This window comes from Narcine bancroftii, chromosome 1, assembly GCF_036971445.1.
Source record: "Narcine bancroftii isolate sNarBan1 chromosome 1, sNarBan1.hap1, whole genome shotgun sequence".
NCBI classification, from domain to species: Eukaryota; Metazoa; Chordata; class Chondrichthyes; order Torpediniformes; family Narcinidae; genus Narcine; species Narcine bancroftii.
In genome coordinates this window covers 269,761,477-269,785,009 of record NC_091469.1, presented here as the reverse complement: position 1 = coordinate 269,785,009, position 23,533 = coordinate 269,761,477, and the positions used below count along the sequence as shown (strand labels likewise).

Below are 23,533 nucleotides of genomic sequence, written 5' to 3'. Positions count from 1 at the left end.
GCTCATGCTGCCCTTAAAGGGGTGCGCTGAATTTGAATAAAAACAGTCGCTAACGATCATCGGTGTGGTGGCTGTGATTTCCTTCAGCTCCTCAGAGCGCCACATTGGTGACCCCGACGGGCCCAGATGATCTTCTGGACCCAACCAACTATGGACATGGCAGAGGTTAACGCGGTAGCCCTCAAACTTTCCACTTTCTGGCCACATCGCCCACGGACGTGGTTAGGCCAAGCGGAGGCACAATTCCACCTCCGCAACGTCATGGCTGATACCACCAAGTTTTACCATGTCGTGGGTGCTCTTGTTCAGGACACGGCGGCGAGGGTGGACGATATCATCCATCAGCCACCAGCAACCGAAAAGTACACAGCCCTCAAGAATCTGCTCCTGGGAAAGTTTGGCCTCTCACCCCAGCAGCGTGCGTCCAGACTCTTACATCTAGACGGGTTGGGCTTTAGCCCCTCAGCCCTCATAGACGAGATGCTGGCTCTGGCAGAGGATCACGAGCCGTGCTTCCTCTGCAGACAGAGGAACAATTGCCAGAGGACATTCGGCTCCATCTGTCTGAAGAGGACTTCTCCGATACCCGCAAGGCAGCAACCCGGGCGGATGCCCTCTGGTGAGCTAAGCAGGAGAACGAGACAGCACTCAGCCAGGTCTCCAAGCCAGCGCCCCAGTATCAGCAGGATTACCCCAAGGGCAAGCCCGAAGAAGCCCAGTCATTGTGGTGCTTCTACCATAAGCGATGGAGGGGGGAGGGGCTAAAGCCTGCAATTGCCGCCAGCCCTGCAATTATCAGGGAAACGGCCAGGCCAACCGCCGTTGATGGCTGTGACGGTTTGCCACATGAACAGCCTCCTCTTCGTCCAAGACAAATCCACAGGATGCCAGTTCCTAGTTACACAGAGACTGAGCTGATCCCCTCCACAGTGGCTGGAAACATGGACTCGAACCCCAGGTCCAACCCTGTGGGCTGCCAATGGCTCTACAATCAAAACCTTTGGCACTTGTAGGGCACAGATACAGATCGGGAAGAGAAGTTCACTTGGATGTTTGTCCTGGCCTCGGTGAGCATGGTGCTTTTGGGGGCTGACTTCCTAAGGGCCCACAGCCTGCTGGTGGTCGTGAGGGCCAGGAGGCTGCTCAACGCTCACACCTTCCACTCGTAGGTATGGCAGACAACGCCAGGTCATAGATCGCCACAGTCGCCGCCGAAGACGAATTCACCGGGATCCTCAGCGAGTTCCCTGCCATCCTGGAGCTTCACTTCAACATCACCTCCCCCTGACACAGAGTATTCCATCATGTCTCCACACAAGGCCCCCCCAATCCACACCAGGGCTAGACAGCTGCTTCCGGAGAAACTGAAGCAAGCCAAGGAAGAAACCTCCAGACTCCAGGAGTTGGGCATTGTTCGGCAATCAGAGAGCGCTTGGTCGGCACCACTACACATGGTCCCAAAGTCATCGGGAGGTTGGAGGCCCTGCGGAGACTACAGACGGCTGAACGACACCTCAACTCCAGACAGGTACCTAATCCCCCATATCCAAGACTTCACAGCCAACCTCTACGACATGCAGTTCTTTTCAAGGGTTGATCTGGTGCGCGGATACCACCAGATCCCAGGCCACCCCGATGACGTTTGAAAGACCGCCATTATAACCCCCTTCAGCCTGTTCGAGTTTCTCCGGATGCTGTTCGGCCTGAATAATGCTGCCCAGACATTCCAGCGCCTCATGGACAGAGTGGGTAAGGATTTGGACTTTGTCTTTATCTACCTAGACGACATCCTGGTAGCTAACCGCACTCATGAAGAGCACAAGAACCATCTCCATATCCTGTTCACCCGGCTGGCAGAATTCAGCCTCACTGTTAACAAGGTCAAATGCCAGTTCGGGAAACAAACTTTTCAGTTCCTGGGGCACACCATCACAGCGTCTGGGGCAGCTCCGGCACCAGAGAAGGTAGCAGCCGTCCAACGTATTCCCAAGCCCTCCTCCCTCAAAGGGCTACAGAAATTTGTGGGGATGGTGAAATTTTACCATCAATTCATCCCCAACTCTGCCCACATCATGCGCCCTCCGTTTACACTGATAGCGAAGAAGGAGAAGACCTTGGCCTGGTCAGGGGAGGAAGACGAGGCTTTCACAGCGACAAAGCAGCCCCTCGCTGAGGCGACTTTGTTCGTGCACCCGCGTCCGGGAGCACACATGGCGCTCTCGGTTGATGCTCCCGCCACAGCGGTCGGAGCAGTGGCTAGGTGGACAGTGGCGCCCACTAGCCTTTCACAGCAGGCAGTTGCAGCCTCCCGAACTCAAAAAGTGCATTCCACCGGGAGCTCCTGGCGCTGTACTTGGCCATCCACCATTTTCAATATTTCCTAGAGGGCAGCACTTTTACCATCTTTACCAACCACAAGCCAAGCATTATTGATGGCCAAGGACCCATGGTCAGCCAGGCAACAGCGTCACTTGTCCTACGTCTCGGAATTCACAACGGACATCCGGCACAGGGCGGGTAAGGACAAAGTAGTCGCTGACGTGCTCTTCCACTTGGCCATCAGCACACTAGCTCCCGATCTTGACTACGAACAGCTCGACCCCGAAACCCAGGCTCTCCACACCGCAGTATCAGGGCTCCAGCTTGAGGATATCTGCCTCCTCGATTCTGCCCAGCCACTGCTCTGCGATACCTCCACCAGCTCAACGCGCCCAGTAGTTCCACAGGACTGGAGGGTCAGTTCCATCCACGATCTCGCCCACCCCTCACTAAAGACTACTGTCCATATGGTGGCTCAGCGATTCGTCTGGCATGGCCTCAAGAAGGAGGTCACAGCACTAGCCCGCAACTCCATCTGATGCCTGACCTCCCAAGGTCCACATGCACACGCAGGCCCCTGTCCAACATTTCGAAGGTTCAAACATATCCACGTAGACATCATGGGCCCCTTGCTGGTGTCCAGGGAGTCACGGAACCTATTCACCAGAGTGGACAGAGCTACCAGATGGCCGGAAGTCATTCCGGTCCATGAAGCATCAGCAGAGACGTATGCTAGAACCCTAGTTGGCCAATGGATCGCTTGTTTTGGTGTGCCAGCGCATATTACGAGCGACAGGGGCACTCGATTTACCTCCACCCTATGGTCGCAGCTGGCGAGGCTTTTAGGGGTAACACTGCAGCACACCATGGCCTACAACCTGCAGTCTAACGGGTTGGTAGAGAGGTTCCATCACCACTTAAAAAGTCCACCCTGATGGCCAGACTTTCTGGCCCTGACTGGGTGTAAGAGTTATCCTGGGTCCTCCTTGGAATCAGAATGGCGCCTAAGGAGGACCTGCAAGCTTCATCAACTGAAATGGTCTACGACACACCACTCTCCCTGCCAGGGGAATTCTTCAGCCCTCAAGTGGAGGCCACGGACAGAGAAGGTGAGTGGCTCACCGACCTCCTTAAACATCTGGGCAACCTGACCCCACCAACCCGTCGCACCACAGCACCCGAATGTCTCATCGGCCCAAAGAATTCGATGTGGCGCAAATCGTCTTTGTAAGAAGGGGACCACAGAGAATACCACTGCAGCAGCCTTACGAGGGGCCATACAAGGTTCTCCGGTGGTCGGGTGGAACTTTTACTTTGGACGTGGGGGGGCAGGGAGGAATTGTTTACCGTGGACCACTTGAAAGCCGCCCACCTAGACTTATCTCAACCGGTCCAGACGGCCATGCCCAAACAGCGGGGCCGGTCGCCCAAGCGACAGGACGCGTAGCCAATCCTGGGGGAGGTTGTGTGGTGGCACACACCCTAATGGCGAACCGGCCCCGCTTGTATCGCCACGTGATGGGGCCTCCATTGGCATCGTCAGGAGTTTCTTCTTCAGCATCCCATCCAGCGCACACCCTGGGCAATAATTATGACATCACAATGCACCAGGTGACTGAGCTCATGCTGCCTTTAAAGGGGCACTCTGAATTTGAATAAAAAAAGTCCTTAATGACCATCGGTGTGGTGGCAGTGATTTACTTCAGCTCCTCAGAGCGCCACAGAATAATATTTTGAAATCACAGAATGGTCACTGAGAACCGCTGTAAAAGGGAGCTTAGAGTCGCTTCTTTTGGATTGGAGGCACATTGAACAGGGAGGCAGCAGTGTGAATGGGGACAAGAGAGAGAGAGAAGGGAAGAATGTATTGGCTAGAAGCTTACTTGTACCTCCAGATGCTTTTAACGAGGGCAGTAATGAAAGTCTTGGGTCACACTAGGCAATGTAGATAAAAGGAATACAAATTACAGGAAAACAAGGAAAAATTTATCCAGCAAAGGCAAATTTTGTTCCTAATTCCATGTATTTACAATGCAGTAAATTGGAGGCATTATTGAAGTGGACTTTTCCTATTTTAGCAGTACAATGTTACCCTTACTGTCACTTAACAAATAAGATGCTGGAAATGCTCAGCAATTCAAATTCGGCTCAATTAGCATCTGTGGGAAAGGAAATAATGGCTAACGTCTCAGATTAATGATTTTTCATTCATTAGTTAATCGTTGCACACTTGAAACATTAACTCAGTTTCTCTTTCCACATATGCTGCCTGACCTGCTGAGTTTTTCCAGCATTTTCTGTTTTTATTTTGATTTCCAGAAAATATTCATTTTATTTTCCTACACAAAAACATCATTTATAAAAATATAAATTATATAAATATAAAAATATATATAAATAAAAATACATATAAATATATATATATATATAAATTAAAAAATATATAAATTTGAATGAATAAATAGATATATTTATACATATAAAAACGTGGGTAGTTAGATTCTCCTAGAAAAGTGGAGCAGTTTGTCCAAAGACATTTACTATAATGTAACCAGAGAATGAAATGTTGTGATACCATTATACTGCATGGATTGATCATAATGAAATTGTCATCCATCAAAGTCACATGCTGTAAAGCTCTATCACAGTAATTGTTAACACTTTATTTGTGGCTTCTCTTGTGAGAAACATTTGATGCGTCTGTCAAAACATTACTCGATATTCCAAGAAGCAGATAATCTTGTCATTAGTGTTAGCGTGGTCGTTAGCACAATATCATTACATCACCAGCAACCAGGGTTCAAATCTAGCGCAGACTGTAAGGGGTTTTTAATGTCCTCTGCGTGGGTTTCCCCCAGGCGCTCTGGTTTCCTCCCACCCTTCAAGACGTACAGGTTGTAGGTTAAAGTATTTGGGCAGCACAGACTCATTGGTCAGAAGGGCCAGCTACTGTGCTGTGTGTTTAAAAAAAAAACATAGGCTTCGATTTGCCATATGAAAATAGCTGTGGTGCTTCCTACAAATCAACACCAACAACACCAGAGAAGAAAATGGCCGTAAAGCTCTCAAGATATCCTGAAAGGAAAAGCAAAACACAAATTGGGGTCTTTTTTTGTTACTGAACCAAGTAAACCAAATCCGATCCTCAAAAATCACATACCTCAGGATATTATTATTTGTGGGAAATGGCAGATGGTGACAATAATGGTTTGGAGGAGGAGGAGGAGGAGGAATCCAACTGGGGATCAAAACATCATCTATATGGCAATACTATTTCCCTGGCTGAAGTCAGAATACACACCACAATGAGGAGTGTGCTGGTGTGCTCCAAATAACTACAAGAATTGGCCAGAGCATGACCTTGATCAAGAATAGTGGCTGCAATTCTCACAATGAGGAGTGTGGTGGTGTGCTCCAAATAACTACAAGAATTGGCCAGAGCATGACCTTGATCAAGGGTAGTGGGTGCAATTCTCCAACGATCTGTGACTTTCTATTGTTGTTGAATACCATGGTACCCAATGTCAAGTGGCTGAGGGGTTTCTTCCTGATTTCTAAACAAACCATGCTCCTTGTGGACATCAGCAAGAATTCCAATTGCAACATAGCACATCCAGAGGAGAAAGAGCAGGACAAGCTGAAGATCTATTCATTGACCTCAGTCAAGTCCATGAGGACCATCGAACATCTTGCAGTAGTGCTTTCCTGTGCTTGGTGCTCAACTTTAGATTGGCATGCATCCCATTACTTTCTCAGCATGTACAGCAATATTCCGCGCCCCTACAGATTAAAAACATCTTTTCTCCAAACCACCTCTTGCATCAAGGCTTCCTCAATCAATTGTACCATTTCTTGCATTATTTCATCTTCACATCGAACACAGAGTAACAACTCTTCTAGCCCACATTACATCTCTCCTTAAGGAGGTGCGGAATGAGTAAAAAGAACTTGCAGGTGCATCCACGTTGAAATGACCACCCCACATAAAGCTCAGTTGGTGCTGACTGAAGGTTTCAATTATCGTCTTCAGGAGGTAGCATAAAGACATTCTACAGAACACTGAGCAGGCATCAATCTGGTTGGCACATCCATTTTGGTGCCAATTGAAATTAGTTCCCTACATCTCCCAAAGTAACATTACATTAAGGCAAATAATGTTTTTATTTCCAGAGCTATTGTTTGGGCTGCCTTTGTTTGAGCTATTGAGCATACAGATTTTAAAAAAAATCTCATCTGTTTATACTTCAGATCAGTTCTTGGTAATTACTTGGAATTGATTTAATTTTGATCTTAAAGCTATCCGTTGCATAGTCCTTTCCTAAAATGCAATATTGGGGCAGCCAAGACAAAGAATACCCAAAAAGAATCTTTGATTTTCTTCCTTTTCTGCAACAACCTGCCTCCAATCCCATGGCTATTCTGTGCAATGAGCAGGAGACAAATTCCTGGAAGTGCACACTTGATATTCAGGAACTGGTCAAAAAAAAAACCACCTTTGGACTCTGCAGATGACACGCACTCATTAGGAAGATAATCTGGGACTTTTCAGTGCATTTTGCTTCCAGCTCATTGTGAGCGAAGGTGGTTTGAATAAAAAACCAAGCAAGCACTCCCATACTTCTCCAGCACCTGACAGTGACCTCCATCAAAAGGCTATTCTCATGGGTGTAATGTGGCAGAAAAAAAATTGGGGGCAAAGAGAGCACATCTTCAAATATTACAAAGGTTTTAATTTTATACTGCCAGCACCATCATCAGTTTAAAGACTGCATTGCATCCTGTTCAGTCTGATTTTTTTTTGTCCTTCAGTAATGGAAGGATTATGTAACTGCTACACTACAGACATCATTTAGCAGCTCAGCAAGCTCTTGAAAACCCCAACCTACTCATAGTCAGTGTGTAATCAAGTTGGATTTTCCCTCATCAGCAGTGGGCACTAGGCTCTGACTAAAATGCACTATCAATCCAAATGGATTTCTGGTTCATTTCTCCCTCAGTGGATTGCAGATCACTTTCAAACCACAGAGAGGTTATCAGTCATCCACTCCCCACAGCATACCTCTTCCCAATTCATGAAGCGTCAGGACTTCATGGAAATGTTGGAGAAATTTAGACCAGTCAAAAATAATTAGAGTCAAATTTTGTGATTATATAATTAGTCCAAATACTGCATCTTATTGACATTTTTGTTCGTTTAAGATTATTCTAACAGCATACCAGAAGAATAATTGAACCTTTTGATGAGATTATCCCTACCTGTGGTCCCATTTTCCTTGGAGTTCAACTTTTTGTCCAGAAGCTTGAGAATGTCCCTGTGCCATTTCTCCACTGGGTCCATTTTTTAGACCTCCTGAAATTTCACAAGAACAAAAGTCAGGGGATGTTGACAAAGGTGTAAGGATGTGCTTGCAAGCCTCAAATACAACTTTCCAGCTGCTCACACAAGAAAGCTCGTGTGATGTGGACCTTCACAGATGGTACATTAGACACCCAACTGACCCATCAAAGTGCCACCCAACATTCTGCTTGGTGATTGTTGGGGCATTGGCTTCACTTTTGAGATTTGGCAAGAATGCTGGAGAATAGGTGATAAATCTCAAATCACCCTCTTATTTAAAAGACTTGTGCAACAATAGTTTCCAGAGTAGGGCATCCCTAGTCCCCGACCTTATTTGATGAAGGCCGTCTCTATCCATTGAAAATTCTGTGCTGAAGATCCAGTGCATTCAGTAGTTCACGGTCAGGTGCAGCAGTGGTGGGAGCAAAGAAGGCAAGGTGCTGGGGCAGTAGTAGCGACAGCTCCAAGAGGCAGCGGAAATCAGGAGCCAGTAGGAAATTGGCAGCATTGGCAACCAGGCATGCTTGGAACAGCGGAGATCATTTCATCATTATTATTAAAGTATAAAATTCAATGGGTACAAAATATGTTGCTTTGCTTATCGATGGGTAGCCAGATCTTGAACTTTTCTATTGATGTAGCTTTGAATTTGGTGAAGTTGAAAAGTTAAAGGATTATGCTTCATTTACACAAGGAGTTAGTGACATCACATTTGGATTTGTGTATACAGCATTGGAATCTTCAAGAAAAAAATAAATAATGCATTGGTAGTCTTTCAGAGAAGGTTTATTGGATTTTTATAAATTTTTATAACAGGAGTGGTGAGTAACTTTATGGGAAAAGACAGGCTGAAAGTTGGGCTGGTATTTGAAATGAATATGACCTTTAGCAATTTTGAATGGTCAGTCAAAAATCTCAAATAAGGGGTTAATACTTAAAATAAAAATTGCCTCTTCAAGGTCAGAAAGATACTTTGCAAACCAAAGGGGTGGAAGTAGAGGGAACCAAGGAGCCAAAATCTACAAAAGGGGATCAGAGGTAGCAGCAGTGGGACAAGAACCAAGCTAACATTTAAAAAAAACATTTATAACAGCATAAAATACAAACTATACACAAAACTACATCTAATAAACTACTTCCATTTATAGAGAAAAAAAATTGCACTTGGCGGACTATCAATACCAGTCCTCTGGTACGTACACTTTACATTCCAAATTAAAACCCCTTTTGTTTTTATTTACGATGCACTCGATTCTCTTGGGGTGGGGGTGGGGCAGCCCACTGATTCCAGAACTCATCCCCCATCCACTCGGACCCTGTGTGCAACTGTTATGTATCTGACAGCAGCGATAAAAAGTTAGCCCAGACAGTTCTATGTTTAAAATATTTTTAAATTATTAATTAACAATGATACAACACCTTAACTAATTTATTCACACATATCTAAACTTAACTAAATTTATCTACACTTATCTAAATATATTAGCTCAAATATATTGGTGCGTAGAATACCCTAAGCCACTCGGAAAGCAGCTCAAAGTTCAGATTCAAAAAATTCAGTGATGACACGTGGGCTTGCTTGAAATTGGTGCAACATGCAGGCTTTGGATGGGTAGGGCACACAGGCTCAAGATAAAGTTAACAGTTCATGAAGTGGGTGAAAGAGATCCGGGGGTGGGGGGGGGGGGGGGGGAAAGTGTTCTTTGTAGACAAGTGCCAACTAAAATTCCCCTCTGGCATAGGGGACACAAAGTTATGGTTATGAATATTCCAGAACAATTTTCGTGGGTCAGCTGAACTCAAGTGACTCACTCTGGACAACATCCAAGCGCAGTATTTCTTTTGCAAGTAGAACCCTTTTCATGGGTCAGTCAAAGTGGTCTTCTCACCCCTCTAAACTAATAGGAAGAAATCTGACAGTTTGTCTATAACCACACAGTGAGCCAAGTGGGTTTTTCAATCCCACAAAGAAGGCTGAAAAGCTCTTTACTCTTGTGCTGCCTTCTTAAAATGGCCTCCTAAGCAAACATGCACGGTCTTTTCAATAACACACTGCCACCGACTTCTCCAGGGGCTGCCTCCCTTCACTCCTTAAATGTATCAACTTAAGAATGCTATCTTCGAAGCCTGCATCCTTTTTCAGTCATTTTCTAAAAGGTTTGTTCAATCTGTTCTCTTAAAGGGGCAGTCCCACACAAACAAGAGGAGCTGAAAGATGGGAGAACGTCACAAACCACTCCAACAGCGTACAGGCCCAGAGGTAAACCTGAAAGAGGGGCAGACAGTAAGCTCATTCAGAATCCTCAACTGCCCGCCACCTTGACCTGTGAATAGCCAGCTTGGCCAGGCAACAACTCCACAGGAGATCCTTTGAGCCCCAACCCCCCCCTTCCCCTCCCCTCCCCTCACTGAGCAATGTAAATCAGGAGCGTGGGGCTGAAGAGCAGCCAAAAAGCAGCTCCTCCAGATAGGTGAAGAGTCACTTGATGCAGGACAGGTACCAGCTCCCACTCAAAATAATAAGCTTTAAGGTTCCAGATGAACACTTATTTGCAAAAATCAGTTACGAGTCCACTACAACTTATGGCCTGGAGCCAGTTCACTCCCTCATATCAAGGCCCTACAGATCATATTCATCAGACAGGTATGGTGATTAGCATTTGGTTTTATAATTGGTTATTGTTACATTTGGAACGCCCATCAGGAGGAGAAACACATTCTCCCATATGCCTTGCAGGTGAGGGATGACAATAATTTTGAAATGATATTCAGAGCCAGGAAAAAGCAGGCAATATAAAAATAACACAGCAGCAATGACATGACAACAACATCTCATGGCAGCAGTCCACTGTCTCCACAGATTTCAAGGCAACCACCACCATCACCCTGGAGCCCATGAAAGCAATGGTAAACAGACTAAAAGACTACTGCCCAGTGGCACTGATGTCTATGATCATTTAGTGTTTTGAGCAGCTAGTAATGGAACGCAACAAAGTGCACCTCTCACCGACATTAGACCTATTCCAGTTTGCCTACCAGTCCACAGATGATACAATAGCCTTGACATTCCACTCTGGCCTGACCCACTTGGGGAACAATGTCTCATATTCCAGGCTGTTGTACATAATATCTCAAAGGCTGATGGATGAACTGTCCTCTCTGGGACTCAACATTCCTGTTTGCAACTGGATTCTAGACTTCTTGACAAAAAGTCCAGATTGGCAACAAAACCACAAGCTGAACAATGGCACACCTCAGGGCTAGGTACCTAGCCCACCACTGCTGATCCATGACTGCACTGCTGGATTCAGCTCCAACAAATCAAGACGATACAGGTGCCTAACTTTTATCTGGAATTCCAAATACTGGCAACCTCCAAACACTGGCACTTTTTCGGAAGATAACATTACATACAAGTAACATCAATTTTCTGTAATAACTTCTTTTTCAGAGGGAGAGCCACCCCCTCCCAGTATCCATCAATCATGGCCCTGCCCCCACGGGTGCTCTCTCTTACCTTCAGTGGAAAGGTGACTCTTGGCTCCCAACACCCGGTGGGAGAGAAGCAGGCAGCAGCTGACTCAATGCAGGAGCAATGGCTGTCTTGCTTACCTTAATTCCCCACGCAGCCAGAGCAGTTCCAGCTGCATGGGGGATTATGGGTAAGCAAGACAGCCATTGCTCTCCATTGAGCCATTGCCACGATCTGGTGTGGTGCTACGTAAACTCCAGGCTCGGCAGTACTGCACCCTGCTGCGTGTCGGGTGTTAGTTTTTTCGGGGGTGCAGTGTGGGAAGCAACAAACTGATGGAGCGTCTGAAGGCTGCCGGTGCTCGGCTCCACCACCCCAACAGTCTGCTCCTCCTTTAACTTCACACCTTGTGTTAGGACTTCTACGCCACTTGGCCATCGACTCCAAGCAGCCCACACTGGCAACCTCCGTATGGCACACATCAAATGCCGCCCCCCCCCACACTCAGTCCGGCCTAAGGTGCAAAATAGTCTGGCACCACCCTGGGGCAGGAGGGGGGGGGGCAGTGATGGACAGCCAAAGGCAGCAGGGGCTAGGAGCAAGGTATTTTCTTAAAGGGACCAAAATCAGAATGATTCTGATATCCGGAAGAGTCTGAACAGCAGGTATCCGGTCTCAACAATCCTGGACAAAAGGTTAGGCACCTGTAGTACCACAGTAGCTGGTTTTATCAGCAACAATGAGAAGTTTTATTACTGAGAGTAGGTTGAAAGGCTCGTAAAATGGTACAAAGAACAAAAACCAGTGCCTCAAAGTAGACAAGACAAAGGAGACGTTTGTGGACTTCGGGAGCTTGAAGGTCAACCATTCTCCACTACACAACAGCAGTTCCATTAAGGAAAGGATGAAGAGCACAGAGTGCACACTGTGTATTGTGTAATTTTGCATACACCATGGTCTGGAGAGACACTTTTGTCAGGTTTTGTATCCACCTCACTGACAAAAGACAAAGGAGGAAAAACCCAACACCCAACCCCAACCAACAAATTTTCCCCTGCAACCGCTGCAACTGTGTCTGCCTGTCCCGCATCGGTCTTGTCAGCCACAAACGAGCCTGCAGCTGACGTGGACATTTACCCCTCCATAAATCTTCATCCGCGAAGCCAAGCCAAAGAAATATATACACTGAAACCTCGTTAGAACACAATTCATTAATCAACAGAATTGCTTGTAGTTCGGGTGTCTGTGGACTCCAAACTTGGCAAATTTTGAAAGATAGATGGTTGGTAAAAAGAATGGGTTTGACAGATTATTGATATGCGTTTTGCCCTCAATATCCATTTCTTTGTTCAAGATGACAAAGGGAACCAACTGAAATTATAAATTAAATACTTATTTTTTAATAGAAGCGTTTGAATGACATTTTATATATTTACAGCTTGAATTTAGTTTTTTTGAAGGTGTTCATCTGCATAAATTACCTCCATTATCGTGAGTCAATTTACTTCTCACCTATTTAACACCGCACTTGATCAAATAGTGCCTCATTAATAATGTTCTTTTGTGTTTGGCTCAACTTGTGAAAATTTAACTGCAATTTAACTGCAAGTATGATCAAGAACCACTACTATAAAGCCCTGGTGCTGGAAGTCACATCAATCGCTCAGAATCTCATCAGAAACAACAATGACAGTGCGTAGAAATACAGAATCAAAATGGGCAAGAGAAAGTGCTACAAGATAAATGAAAAGTTGGATCTGGTTGACAGGATAAGGAATGGAGGGACACAGGCCAAAGTCTGCAGGGAGACTGGCATACCCAAATCAACACTGCAAGGGTGGCTGAAAGAAGAGGATTATCCGTGGGCACTCTGACATATATGCATCTGTTCCGTGACTCAGCTGTAACACTGTATGAAATCTTGGACCCCCAACTACCGCATTCTAACGAGGTTTTACTGTACAATCATTTGATAATAAAGTTGAACTTGACATGGATTCAATCCTAACTTCAGGCAGTCTGTGAGAAGGCTGCACGTTCTTCCTAATAACCATACGGATTTCCTCCAGGTCTACTAGTTTCCTCCCACATCCTAAAATTGACCACTGAAAATAGTTCCCAGTAATTGTATTATTTAAGAAAAGGTTGGACAGGTATATGGATGAGAAGAAGATGGAGGGTTATGGGCATTGTGCAGGGAGGTGGGACTAGAAAGGGGTGTTTGGTTCGGTGCGGACTAGAAGGGCCTAATGGCCTGTTTCCGTGCTGTAATTGTTATGTTATGTTATGTTATGTTGGAGAGTGATGCAATCTGGGGATGCAGCAACAAAACTGGTTTGGAGTAGGGCTAGTGGAATATAAATGGGTGCTTTATTGTCAACATGGACTCAGTGGACCAAAGGACCTGTATTCCTCTAACCTTATGAAAGTCTTGTGTAGAGGAGAACCAATAGAATTATAATTTTATTATTGACTTCAGTAGTCAGTCTGGAAGTCTATAATATCACAAACCACAAGATGAGATACTGTTTCCCAATCTTTCTTGAAGCTTCAATGGAACACTGTGAAGTTACAGGCAACTGGAAATGCACAGTCATATTTGTGGACTAATTTAGGTGTCTTGGAAAATAACTGCCTCACTGTTGCAGAGGAGACAGTCATGAGCCGCTAATATTGTCTACTAAATTGAAAAACAAATAATCCGCCACTTGCAGAAAAAAAGTATTTGGAGTAAAAACAGAAAAGGCTGTTAAAATACATATTGGATCCAGTCCTCTGGCAGAACTAGCTTCCAGTGGTTATATTTTTCACTTTTATTCTCTCTTTTCCAGTTCTAATGTATCCTAGATCTGAAACGTCAAGAGTTTCTCTTTCCATAGACATTCCCCCTGATGTGCATGCCTAGTATTTTCCACTTTTATTTCAGATTTCTGTCATGTTACTTTTTAAAACTCTAAATATTGTTTTGGGGTGAGAAAGATGGGAGAAATAAAAAAGGAGGGTGTTATACCTCCTTGTTGTGGAAAGGATGGTGGTATGAGGAGTGGTGAATTATTTGGCAAATGAGAGGTGTAGCAGGGAGATCAGAAGAAAATCATTCCTTCAGAATAATGGAACAGTTTTGTGGTAGATCAATTTGGGCAAAATGATAGCAGATATTCCATTGAATGTGAAGGCCATTAAAGTGGAAAGCAAGATTAAGGGTAACCCTACTGTGATTCAAATGCAGAACATGGAACAGAGATGTCACATCAACCATAATAGAAGGGAATGTTTCAGTGAGGAAAGAGGAATACATATCAGAAGCATCAGTATGGAAGGTGTCAGTATTGGCAGTCTGGATCCACTGCACCAATAATAGCTTCATAGGATTTTCCATCTATTGCGAGTAATGGTCAACCCCACCACCCCCCCCCCCCACCTTTTGGCCCTGGCCACCATCCCAACTCCCGATGCCCCAAGCGACACAGGTACTTACCGCGGTCGAAAATAATGTGCATGTAATAATCCACCCCCTAAATTTTACCCTAAAATTGGTCTACAAAATTCAACTGTTACACATATACAGTACACAGTAGTTGAATACAACTGGAGCACAAAATGTTTGGCAAATCCACAAAGGAAATGGAAAAAATAGGCAGGACCTACATACACTGCCATAACATGACTTTATAAAATTACACGATTTAGTTTTTGTTTGAAAATGGGTCAAGCATTGCAGATGATCAGACCAGGGTGACAACAAATGCTTCCTTTAATTTTCATGCATTGTGTCTTGAAGAGGTTCATCATGATAGGAAGAGAGTCCCCAATGATCTTTTCCACTGACTTCACTATTCTCTGCAGGGTCTAACAGTCCAAGGTGATACAGCTTCCAAACCAGGTGGTGATGCATTTGCTCAGAATGCTCTCAATACATCCTCTGCAGAATGTAGTGAGGATGGAAAGTGGGAGATGAACTTCCCTCAGCAGGCTCAACTTCCCCATCGGGTACTGTGGTATGATTGTGTTGAATGCCGAACTGAAGTCAATAAACAGCATTTGAACATACAAGTTCTTGTCTTCCAGGTGGGTGAGGGCTAGATGAAGGACGGTGGTGATGGCATTGTCCGTAGAGTGGTTGGATCTATATGCGAACTGCAGGGGACCAGTGAAGGGGGGAGCAGGAGCTTGATGCACACCGCGACAACCCTCTTGAAGCATTTTATGATGGTAGACTTGAGTGCGACAGAGTGGTAGTCATTAAGGCAGGACACAGATGACGACTTCTGCACGGGGACAATGCTGGCAGCTTTGAAGCACATTGAGACCATGGTGCTTCTCGGGGAGATGGTAAAGATGTCGGTGACAAAATCCGCTAGCTGAGCCGCACATCCCCTGAGCACTCGGCCGGGAATGTTATCCGGTCCAAGAGCTTTCTTTGGATTGACTTAACCTAGCTCTCTCTTCATGTCAACCACTATGAGACAGCACCTGATCATTTGGAGGAGGGATGCTCTTCTTTGCAGCCACATTCCTTTTTCGCCTCAAAACACACATAGAATTTGTTCAGTGCATCTGGGAGGGAGGCATCACCAACACAGGCAGATGGTGTAGGCTTGTGGTTGGTGATATCTTGGATCCCCTATGAATGCACTGGACATGAACACGCTTGGCTTCCCTGATGAGCTTAGACAGCTTGGCTCTTGCAAAAGCTAGGGCCACCTTGTCGCCTCCTATGAAGGCCGCGTCTCGGTTCCTCAGCAGCACAGACTCCTTCACAGTCATCCATGGTTTCTGATTAGAGTGAGTACCGATGATCTTCGGCACAGTGACATCATCAGTACACTTACCAATGTAGCTGGACGCTGATATGCATCGGAAATGTTCGTAAACACGAAATCCAACATGTTCTCCCCTCTAATAGCAAGAAATTTAGGTTGCCCTGCCTGACAAGAGGTTGACCTGATTGAAATCCTCAACGATAGTAATCCCGGGGGTGTGCATACAGTTTGCTTATAGCCAATACAGTTCCCAGATCGTCTCCTTAGCATTAGCACTGGTGTGGGAGGGTGGCAGGGTGGGGGGGTGTACATTCCAACTTTGATGACTGCAGTAAATTCCTGCTGTAGATAAAATGGTCTACATCTGAGTCATAAATTCCACCAAGGCAGATCAATGACTGGAGTCCTTACACCACTCTGCGCTGATGTAAACGCACAAGCCACTGCCACAGACTTTATCACAGAGCAGAATCTCTGCCTGCCCAAAATAAAGCTAGCCTACCCAGCTGAACGGTGGCATCCAGCACTATCACTGAGCCACATTTCAGTGAATACCAAAGTACAGCAGTCCCTCCGGAATTGGATGTCGTCCATTTTTGTTCACCAGGGAGCAGACATTGGCAAGCAGGATGGACAGGAGAGCCGGGCTGCAGGGGTTCACCCTCTGCCTAGTACAAACCCTTACTCACTTGCCCCCACATCATTTCCTTCTCTGCAATCCCAAGGCCTTTAGGCCTCGTCCCTCCAGCAGCTCGTGGTCGCATAGATTGCCCACAGATCTTCCCGGAACTAAGTACATATGCTTCAAAATGACTTTAAATGTTGGCTGTAGCCACGTCCAATGATGTCACATCATCCCCATTCTTATTACATTATAGAACAGGCTCAAAAGGCTGGGTGACCCACTCAAACTCCTAACTCTCACACTCTGCAAGGGCACAGCATGGGGGACTCAAAACAAGTTGCAGCCATTTTTATATTGTGCTTTACATTCTGTGTTCATTCTCTTCATCCAGAGTTGATTTGTTTGGTCAAATTCAACACATGGCAATCGCAGGTAGTCATAATTGAGGTCGACACGGGCAGGCACTTATACCTACATCTGACATCAGAGTACAGTTTAAGAAAAATAGAAATCTGCGCATCACTTCAGGAACAAGACTTGGATGAAAGACAGATTTACAAATGGATTTAATTATGAATTCCAGTTAAGAACAGCCCTGCAGCCTTGCACAGAGGCATAATAGAAAATAAACTCCTTCATGTCTCGGAAATAAATGATCCATCAGTTCAATGTTTTCTGATAACTATTTTTATTTTCTCATTTCTGCTGGAAAATGAGCAGATTCCTTCAATGACTCATATTTCTGGTGAGAATAGAAGGTGGATATTCACCCCACTGAGTCCATGTCATCTGTCAAAGAAGCACCAACATTCCCATTCTCCCACTTACCAGCAGTGCCCTGCAATCTATCATCTCTCACGTCTCCACCAGTCCACCCAATTCGCCTTCTACGAGTAAATTACAGCAGCTGATTCTCTACCTACTTGCACGTCTTTGATTATTGGGAGAAAACCAGATCAACCTTGGGAAAACCTATGTAGACACCCGAAGAACATGCAAACTCCACAAACACAGCATTGGGGGAGTGGGAAAGAAGAGCTCAGATCAAATGTAGGTTTCTGGAGCTGCAAGACAGCAACACGAACTTTTGAACCTCAGGACATCTTCTGTCTTTGTCCATTAATTCAAAAGATGCTCCAATCAGTCAAGTTCCACCAACATTCTCAAAAGCTTTTTCCAAGATGATTGACACCTAAAACTACTGTTTGCACTCAAAAGGTATGTGCAGCATAAATACATCTTCTAAGTGAACAACAGTATGGCAGAAAACAGAATTGATATTCATTCCCAGTGCAAATTAAATGGATACACACCATCATTGTGGATCATGCTTCTGAGATCCATATAATCCTGCCTGCATATTCACAATTACTTGTGATAAACAGCTTGCGCGATATTTCAGCTGTTACACCCCCTCTCCCCCTCCCCCCCACCAAATCTCCAAATTCATAACCACTCCAGGAATTAATGAACAATCTCCTGCACTCCTCATCGGATGGGCACCCAGTATGATCCTACATCAGTAATGGACCAAGGCAGCACTGTCGCCATCTACAAAATGGATTCCAATGACTCTCTTCAACTATTCTGACACCAGCAACACCAGACTTTGAACCTCTCCCACTGAATGCACGTGGGTAGAAAGAGAATTGAAACCGTACCACTTGTAGGCTCCCCTGTATAGTAGTCATTGGTGCTGGGTCTAAATTTTGACGGTCTCTCCACAACAGCACCATGACAATACTTTCAATGAAGGACTGTGGTAATCCAAACAAGCCTGCTCGCCGCCACCTTCTCAAGAACAACGAGCGTCAAGCACCATTGCTCTTACCAGTGGCATCCAAAGAACAACAGAAAGAAATGGGTGTTAGGTTTTTTTTTGCAATTACTTTAAACCACTTCATTTATTGGTTTCAAAATAGCAAAGATGGGAAAAAACATTGTGGATCTATTCAACTGGTTACTAGATAACTTGTTCATTTGGATAATGAAATTGCATGAAGAATAGATATATTTGCAGGGGTGCAGTGCTGCCAGAGCTCACTGGGGAGCCGCTCCAGGCACCTGCACCTCATGGGGCTGCTTCAGGCACTTCCTTGTCACCACTTTTGGTGAGCTCCAGCACCTAAAAAAATTAGCACTGTACCACTGTATATTTGGTTACCTGTATTTGGAGTATTAGGCTTTACCATTGAAAGCAGTCACTTCCAGGAATATATAGTATTTACTCAATCGTAATCAGCATCTTACTTCGACTTGCTCTTTATAAACCAAAGTTCTGTACCATGCTCATTTCTGCTCAGGCTTTTAATGTACAAATCACAGTTGACAGGACCTCTGACCACATCTGGCTAAATTTATTGTGATTTGTTCTATAATTTCCCCATCACGTTCATCTTCTGCAGCACTCTCCCATGTTCAACACCTACTTGAAAATCTGCACAATCAGAATGTCTATTTTCATTTTCAGGTGTGGCTGCCCTTTGTTGAAATCCCTTGTTCATTCATCTCCCAATTGTCTTGCTCTTGATAATTACATGCTGGTCTCACTTGCAATGCTCACGTCATGCACATAAAATATTACAAGCTCCTTCATCAGATCAGCTGAAAGCTTCTGGTTCATCAAAGTTTCAACTGCTTTAACTTCCCTGATAATCAAGATTCCTATGGGGCAGCATTGGTTACTACTCATCTCACAGAACACATTCTATTCTAGAATGCCTCTCTCACCATTTATCTCTACATGGTGGAAGGGAAATAATAGAGGACCAGTGTCAATCTCCTTGGTTCTCCCTTTACCTCCAGGTGGCTCCATGTGTAATTTCCCTCCCGATTTCCAACCATGATGTTGGCCTCCTACATTTCCCGTGTGGGCTCAACATATGGCACAGGAATAGTATTTGAATTCTCCTGGACATTACACTCTGTCAGTTGGGGAGCAACGAGGTCTATGCACCAACATCTCCAGACCACCATTACCTCATTTCCTTTACAGCAGACAGTTTCCAGGCAAGTGAAAGATCTGTTGACATCAGAGAGAATGCACCCATTGGATATATTAAGTACGGCCCATTTGTTCACCGATCTAGCACCCACAGATCTGTGCCCACAGTGATAGTCTGATCAATTAGTTATTTGTGAATGGTTGTGTTCTTCCCGAATTCGTGAACATTTTTAAAATCCCCTCTTGCTTCAGAAGCACACTTTAAAAAATAGCATTTTTTTAAAAAAATTCACCCTGGCTTAAATAAATTTCAAGCAAACATTCCCTTCCATACACCCCCCCCCCCCCAAATGCTTTTCTTAAGACTTATAAGAACAACATAATTATAATGAATACAAGCATCAGGATTTTCTACAAAACCTGTGATTAAATCACTCTATTTGTTGGCACAGATTATTCAGTACATTCATATATTGAATAGAAGCTGATTGTCCACCAAAGGACATTCAGATCCAGAGATTTACAAAAGATTCATCTCAAATGCTTTGAATGCACTGCAGGTCAAGTGGCATTTTATAAAGAAAGAAACAATGAATGTTTCTGTTTGTCTTTCCATAGATGTTGCTTGATCTACACAGTATTTTCTGCACTCTGCTTTTCTTTTAGGTGCCATTAACACAGGAAGGGCAAGGGATGGAACAAGACTATAAAGCAATGAAAACGGTTAGAATGAGGCTTTGAGAACAGCATGCTTATCTTGCCTTTGAACATGGCTGCAAGATCTTGAAATCTATTTTCCCAGTGAGTTCCAAAAAAATACCTCAGAGACGAGAAATTTGAAATAAAGTAGAAAATACTGAAAAGCTCAATTCTTGTAATTGCTGCACTAGCAAGTTCAAATTATGCATGATGGGGCTAGGTGCTATTCCTGAAGCTTCGGATGAGTTTCCATGAAACAATGCAGGAAACTGAATTCAGAGTAAAGTGGGATGAGGAAGTGAACGGACAGCTGGCTGGATGCTTGGATTACACTTGCAGATTTCTTTCCACAAGTCAATCACCCAACCTCCCCTTGTTCCCTCCAACATAGAGGTGACCACGTCGGTTTCTAATTCGCGATTCTGTATTCTTAATTTACACTTCATCCTGAACAACCGGTTTTCTTGCTTGTTTAATTATCACACCCTTGAACCTTGTATGACAATCATTATCTATTTTCTTCTGCAGTTCATAATTTCACAGATTTTCGCTTTGTCCCCTTATTTGTTTTAGTAAAAAGAAATTTTCTGAGTGTATTTTTAGGAAGTTTATCTCAACTGCTGAGTATTTCCAACAGTTGCAAATGTAATCAAATTGCAGTCCTTTAAAAGTTCAGATACCACAGCAGGAAAACAAACTGCACATGCTGGAAACATCAGCAAACAATGAGAAGCTTGAGAAACTGAGCAAGCCAGGCAGTATTCACAGGTAGACAAAGCACCTCGATAAGGGGTCCCAACCTGAAATGTTGTTTGAGCTTTTCTACCCATGGATGCTGGCTGACCTTAGAGTTCCTCCAGCTTCTTATCTGATACATCTTGCATCACTGTACTGCTCTCTCATTAAAAGGCATGCAAACTTTTTTTTAAAATTAAACATCACTAGCGCACGCAGACTTTATTTGAAATCTACAAATCTCAGTCTTCAATAAATTCAAAGACAGAGCATCTTAGATTTAAAATACCAAAGATTTACCCCCATCCTCCTGATCTTTGCCTTGAATGAATGTCCCGAGATTTTGAAATTGTGACCCCTGGTTCTCAACACCACACAAAGTGAATTTCAATTCAGCATCTACTTTATAAAGCCTCGGACTCCTTCAATGGGAGCATCTGTGCCTCACTCAGGAGTAAAAGCTCCTGCTGCAGATCCAATGAGGTGGTGCTTAAGTACTGCAGAGAATACACCAATACTTCATGGAACCGAGTTTTATGTTGTTTCTTAGCCCTCCCTGTTGGAGTTATCTGCAGATGGAAGAATTGTACAGACCAGGATTACTGGCAAAATCTAATGATGGAAAAGAACACTGGACCACTAATGAAGATTAGACTGGATTTCAATTGCACTGGGATAGAAGATAGCAAACATAGACGACAAGAGAATCTACTGCATGGAGAGGATAGGTCACTGGCCAGGAGAACTGCACAATCATCTCTGGGGCAACAATTTAGCAAGGTTATGATTGAACAAAGGAGCAATATATTGCATCTTCAACTCCTACTGATTCTCCAGCTGCCTGTTGTGCTCATGTACAACTTGCCTTATGGAGTAGTATGCCAAGTTATTGGTTACTACATTATCCACTGATGGTCTTGATGATGGCTGTTCTGCATCTTCCTTCTGCCAGAAAGGACTCCGAAATGATTGGACCTGATGTGCTTTCATTGCCCACTAAAAATGACTTTTGGCGTTGAGGGTCCAGATGTCTGGGGGATTGGAATGTACCTGTAATCACATGAGTGGAGAGCAGCCAGACTCTCAGTTCTTGGGCTGTATTCGTTGGAGTACAGAGAGATGAGGAGGAGAACCTCAGACACTTCAAATGCTGAAAGGCCTGGACAGAGGAGATAGGGCAAGGGTGTTTCCCATGGTTGGGGAGTCAAGGACAAGGGGGAAAGTTTCTTTAGTCAGAGGGTGGAGAGTCCTTGGAACTTGTTGCCACAAGCAGCTGTGGAAGTGCAGTCATTGGGTGTAGTTACGACAGAGACTGACAGATATTTGATTAGTCAGGGCATCAGGGATTTCGGGGAGCAGGCCAGGGAGCGGGAGGATGGATCCAATGGGACTGCTTCTGCTCCTGTATCTTGTGATCTTCCAGATCTTTGCTGAGGCTTTCTTTAAGATGGGTTAGTGCCTGATCGCTGGTAGCAATTAATCCCGAAGATCCTGCTCAATTCTCAAAAATCTCCCGCTCCTGTCATTGCTTCCTCACTTCCAAGTATCTTGCAAAGCGAGACTGGACGCCAACTTCATTGAAAGACTGTCTGGAATGAAGCCACTTGCAGAAGCAGGCGCGGAACCCCAGGGAAATCGCAGCCCCCCCACCCACTGTTCAACGAGAAGTATCCGCAGCCGCGGCGATTGCAGTGTCATCCCCAGAGGTCGCGCAGCCTCCAGAGGAAGCAGATCTCCGAGCGACAAGCGTTTCGTTCCGCGGGGGTCCTCAGGCTGCCGGCGGAGACGCTGCGTGAGCTGCCCCCAGCACTTTTGTGCATGAACCCTCAAGGTTAATTTTGCGGCCCCGCCGAAATCCCGGCGCTTGTGCGTGACCGGAAGGCGCTGAGTGTGAACGAGCGCCTTGGAGGCGAACTCAACAATAGCCGGATCAACCCAACAGCCCACTCACCCCGAGCGGTCTGTGGTTGCTACAAATAATGGGAACCCCCCCCCCCGCCTTACTTACCCCGCTCGACCGACAGTGAGCAGCGGCCAGGCGGCTCCATGACGGCCGCCTCCAGTTACCTTCTGTGAGCTGCACGCCTTTTCTTGCTCCATCTGCGGCGTTTTTGTGGGTTTCCTGCCGCCGTGGGCGCGCTCAATCACTGGGGGGTCGTGGATCCCCGCCGGGGACACAGTGCCGGGCTCCCGAGCGCCAGGGATACGATCGCGGCGCTGCCTTCATTGAACGTGCACTCAGTTCTCCAGATCCCCGTCCGGTCACAGGAAGATGGAACAGACTCTTTGCCTTGATGCGATCTTTGAACACGTCCCCTTAGTGAACATGCACGCTTTAGAACTCCATTGGAAACTTACAAATACCCATTAGTTTTTCTCCGATTTACTTCTAATTGCCTAATATGGACAGAAAAAGGGTGTTTTTTGATGATCTTGGAACGACTTTTGAAACACTGAAAGATAAGAAACGCATGTTTCTATTTCAATTCAATTATACCCAGAATTACAGCCGTATCTATTTGCAGAAAGCACCATTCTAATACTAAAAAAAACCCCACGATTCCATTTACAAGTTTGCTCATTGGTTTTTGTCCGCCCGTTGCTGGTAAATGGGGTTGAATGAGATAATTTCCCCTCC

General features: G+C 45.1%; 1 protein-coding gene and 1 long non-coding RNA gene across 6 annotated transcripts in view; one reads left to right on the top strand and one right to left on the bottom strand.

Moving 5' to 3' along the window:
* LOC138743360 (uncharacterized) overlaps positions 1-23,533 on the bottom strand; it is a 35,975-nt gene that overhangs the window by 11,472 nt on the left and 970 nt on the right. For 2 of the 5 annotated variants that reach the window (XM_069898602.1, XM_069898662.1), the window contains exons 1-2: positions 22,904-23,176; positions 7,576-7,669 (exon numbers count right to left, since the gene is read on the bottom strand). In XM_069898602.1, coding sequence (XP_069754703.1) covers positions 7,576-7,657 — 82 coding nt within the window. In that variant the 5' untranslated portion in view covers positions 7,658-7,669; positions 22,904-23,176. Of the gene's footprint in view, positions 1-7,575; positions 7,670-22,903; positions 23,177-23,533 lie in introns of those variants that run through there. The other 3 variants (XM_069898629.1, XM_069898619.1, XM_069898608.1) reach the window with 2 other exon arrangements.
* LOC138743381 (uncharacterized) lies at positions 58-20,283 on the top strand. Its single transcript, XR_011344847.1, has 3 exons — positions 58-3,930; positions 9,840-9,917; positions 20,128-20,283. It is a non-coding gene; the product is annotated as an uncharacterized lncRNA (long non-coding RNA).